The 4,387-nt window shown below is 35.8% G+C and overlaps 1 protein-coding gene across 2 annotated transcripts in view; it reads right to left on the reverse strand.

The window, feature by feature from the left end:
• Positions 1 to 1,852: 1,852 nt before the first annotated feature.
• LOC107737759 (3 beta-hydroxysteroid dehydrogenase type 7-like) overlaps positions 1,853 to 4,387 on the reverse strand; it is a 26,723-nt gene continuing 24,188 nt past the window's right edge. The window contains exons 6-7 of one of the 2 annotated variants that reach the window (XM_016549373.1): positions 2,838 to 2,892; positions 1,853 to 2,729 (exon numbers count right to left, since the gene is read on the reverse strand). In XM_016549373.1, the coding sequence (XP_016404859.1) occupies positions 2,477 to 2,729; positions 2,838 to 2,892 (308 nt within the window). In that variant the 3' untranslated portion in view covers positions 1,853 to 2,476. Of the gene's footprint in view, positions 2,893 to 4,387 lie in introns of both variants that reach the window. The other variant, XM_016549372.1, reaches the window with a different exon arrangement.

The raw sequence follows: 4,387 nt of genomic DNA on the forward strand, positions 1-4,387 counted from the left end.
ACGAAGGCGGCGAATTCCTCCCGAGGACCATCTTCGGACGACAGCGCTCTGCACTCGGCGTTCAGGCTTGTGTCATAGAAAGAGCAGAGCGCGTAGTCCGGGTAGCTGGTGATGTTAGCGACCAACAGGAACAGTTTGGTATGGTCCTCGAGAGCTTTGTCAATCAACGGGAGACAGAAACTGGGTCACAGGGAGCAAAAACACACACAGACAGGTCCATAACCCTGACAATGATGAGAGTATTGGCAATGCAGTGAAGCGATTATCATTAATCATATCACTATATTTAAATTTCGCAATTTACCAACCTGAAGCATGTTCTTTAGTATGTGGGGCCAATTTTACTGAGCAAATTATTTACAGATCAGGTGTAAGGAAAAGGAAAAAAAAATGGAATCTGATATAAAGTTAATTTAGAGATATTGTATTTACAAACAAAAAGGTTAGAAAGGAGGCCAATAAAGTAAATTTATCTGTGCCCCTTGTATCATCAGCCTAAATCTGTAACCAGGAATTTAATTTTTAATAAAAAAAAAAAAAAAGAAAGAAAAAGAGAAACGTCTGGTCTGGTCTTCACTTTCTGATTGAATGCAGTTTTATATAACCAAACTTTAAATCGTGTGGGTGTGGGAAAACTGAGGGAAATGTTGCCTCGTTTATGAAATTCTTATACCAGAGTGAATTTCTCGGATAGGTCATTTGTCATGTTAACCACTAGATGTCGCAGTGGACATACAATTTGTATGTAACTTAAGTAATTTCTGTATTTCACTCGAGGTTAAACCACAATTAGTGTTATGTTAAACTGTGAATTTCCACTCATCCATTACATAAGAGTAAATATTGTGAAAGTCACTATGGAGGCTCTGTTAGGAGGAACTCCCAGTCATACTACAGCTCATTTTAAGGGAATGCCCCTCAACTGAAGCCAGCTGGGAACACCCGTGTTTTTTCTGATCCTTCAAAGTTTTGACTTCTCTCTGCCCCTGTAAAAGTTTCTATCTACATTTAAAGGAATAGTCCACACGAAAATGAAAATACTGTCATCTTTTATTCTCCCTCATGTCACAGCAAACCTGCATGAGCTTCTTTCTTCTGTGGAACACACACAGAAAAAAATGATATTTTAAAGATGCATTAATTTTGTGCATTATGTATTTCAAACTTTCATCTTTAGAGTGTAAACAGATAGAATCTTCCATATGCAAAAGGGTTGCTATGATACCTCTAGTTTATAACAATAGAAGCAGATGTGGAAAATCTGGCCTCATGGTGAGTTCTTGTCTGGGCAGAGATGGAAGATCTGAGTTTCCAGGAGAATGAGAGTGGTTTTTGTTAGTCACTGTAATAATTCTTTAAGACTGTGGTTTGGAGCACAAAAACAAAACAAAAACTGCAATTACGTTGCACACAAGTGATTCTGTAACTTAATTTTAAAGTTGTTAAATATATAAAAAGCACCAATACAATCATAAGTTTTATGTACTGCAAATTTTCTTACTATGTAATAAACCCAAAAGTGCTAGGGGACAAAACTTCTGAGTGTAATAAGTGTAAAATGTAAATACATGGAAAATTAACAAATAATCACAACAAATAAATACATAAAATGAATACAATTAGCCAAATTAGGTTTCCTTCTGCTTAAAAACTAGTTAGAAATCATGAGATTAATCACAATTATTTTATTCTATTGACAGCCATAGTTTTTATTCTTCTCAATCATTGAAGTTATCAGGCAGAAATATCCAATGTATTGAAAACTAAATATTTTCCCTGCACTCTATGCGCATAAAAAAAAGTTCAGAATACTTAGTACTTGTATAGAATATTTTAATTTGTTTTGAATTCTATAAACAGAAAAATTAGAAATGTTTCTTACAAACAATTAAATATATTTAAGACAAACAAATAATTACTTTAAAAGCTTGTGTTCATTAGCACATAATTGTCTGAAAAAGTTTAACAAAATACTTCTTTGAAATCATTTGGACAAAGAAATGTATAAATATACACCTATATGTGGTGGATTATATAACACTAAATAACTAATAAAGTACATTCAGCTCAAACACTTGTTCTTCGGCTACCAGATCAAGAGAATACAATATGGTTTGTATCGCTAGATTACTATCAAAATAGCCTCACTTGTGCATTTTGCATGAAAGTGCTTGTATTTAATGTAAAGATTATGCTCCCAGCTGTTACTATTACATCAATGATTAAAAGATTATTTATTCATGTAATAGATAGATCAACTATGACAGATGACAACTGTGATTATATGATTAAGAGGTGCTCTGTTTAAGTGTACTTATGTAAAAACACATACTGAATACTTCAATACAACGTTCAAATATTCATCATCAGTTGAAAAGTCATGACACGCTTGACACACAGTCACAAAACCTCTCATCTTTCATATTTGTCCACAGATGTGTTTATAAACAGTGTCCTCATGACACTGAAGCAGCTGTTAGGTGTCCTTAGAGCTGGTTTCGAAAGGGAACGTGTTGACCCAGCTCTGTGTGCGGGCCAGGCACTCCTCCCAGCTGTAGAGTGGTCGGTACTGAAAGTGATGAAACGCTTTGTCTGTGCGGACAGTGAAGGATGTGCAGGCCACAGCGAGTGTGTATCCATTGAGCAGTGGTGTGTAGTTGTAGAACGGCTTCAGAAGCCAGCGTATCAGGTCGTTCATCCATGCTATGAACCACAGCACCCACACTGGAACGTGCAACGGGCGAAAGTTGAAGGCCGACAAGAACTGCATGTTGAAGTCATCATAGCTCTTATATGGTGAGTCGTCATAGCAGAAATAAAATTCCCCACCCAGCCTATCGGGATGTTCTCGCAGGGCACGTGCTGCTAGCAAATGCATCCAAGCCACATTCCCTGCATGCACAAAAACACATTCAAGTTATTCAAGAGATTACAGGGCAGAGTCTCAGGCAACTTAATTATAGCAATTTTAAAGCCATTACATAAATATATAAACATCACAGATAAATTCACGTTCTATGTACTGCTTTTGTTCTTTTAATAAGTCCAACAGTACTAGTAGGACTACAGAAAAATTAAGCAAAAAAAAAAACTAAATTAAATTTAATTGTTAATAATAATAATAGCATTATTATTATTATTACTACATCAAAAATAAATAATTTAAAATTATTTCTAAAGGCCAGACAAAAATTAGATTCATCACAATTAACTGATTCTATTGACAGTCATGGTTTATGTTTTACTTAAAGGGGTCATATGATGCGATTAAAATTTTTCCTTTCTCTTTCTCACCTACCTAAAACGCTTCGTTCTAACACGCCCCCACATGTCTACGTCGCTATGTGGACAAATATTCGGATGTGTGCCGCACATTTTATGGAGGACCGTTTCCTGATCCTGGAAGAGTAGACTACAATGCCGGCTGTTCTGACTCAAAGACTGTAAGTACGTCTTTTATATTTAAAGAGTTTTTATATTTTATATATTTAAAGCGAGTTTTTTGGGCAGTGTAGAGTAGGGCTTGTTGTTTGTCATTTCTCCGATCACAAATGCAGACATGGTTCTATGTTTACGCGGCGCGATGCAACGCAACGTGTAAAAAGACAGTACAAGTCATTATAATCCATAATTATGTCCCCACTGGATGCAACGAATGCCTCGTTTATAATGGGTTTTCATGTTTTTGAATCATCGCTCCGGCCGGACAGGGCATCATCACAGTATGGTAGGGGCGTAACATTTCCGTCTCACGCTTGAGGTATTCGGCAAAATCACAACGCACTGGATAGCTGGCCAATCACAGCACACCTCGCTTTTTCAGACCGATGAGCTTTGTAAAAATCGACGCGTTTCAGAAAGGCGGGGCATAGAGGAGAAACAATAATGTACAGTATGTGGAAAATAATGTGTTTTTTGAACCTTAAACCGCATAAACACATTTCATTACACCAAATACACAAAATACTGTTCTTTTTTAGCAGCATCATATGACCCCTTTAAGGTTTATGCTTGAGGTTTATACAAGTAAAAGTAATCTAATAGATATAAAAAGATAAATATTACTAGACATTTTCCAGACAATGTTTTACACTTGTTTATAATATATTTATTTTTCACACTATAAATGTCTTTATACATATATACAGTATGTTTACATTTTTAGGAAGGGGGCCCTTACATGGAGATTATTATAACTGGGGGTCTGTGGCATCAAAATGAAATGTTTAAAAACCTCTGTCTTAGACTACGATCTGTCCTGTGACAGATTTTATCAGATTCAGAGATAATAATAATAATAATAATAATAATTCATTTAAATGCAGCCGTTACCCCGGAAACCCTGTAAACAAAGCAGCTGCACTACTTTCTGTTTCTGAATCATGTT

This window comes from Sinocyclocheilus rhinocerous, unplaced genomic scaffold, assembly GCF_001515625.1.
Source record: "Sinocyclocheilus rhinocerous isolate Xijiao unplaced genomic scaffold, SAMN03320098_v1.1 scaffold43, whole genome shotgun sequence".
NCBI lineage: Eukaryota > Metazoa > Chordata > Actinopteri > Cypriniformes > Cyprinidae > Sinocyclocheilus > Sinocyclocheilus rhinocerous.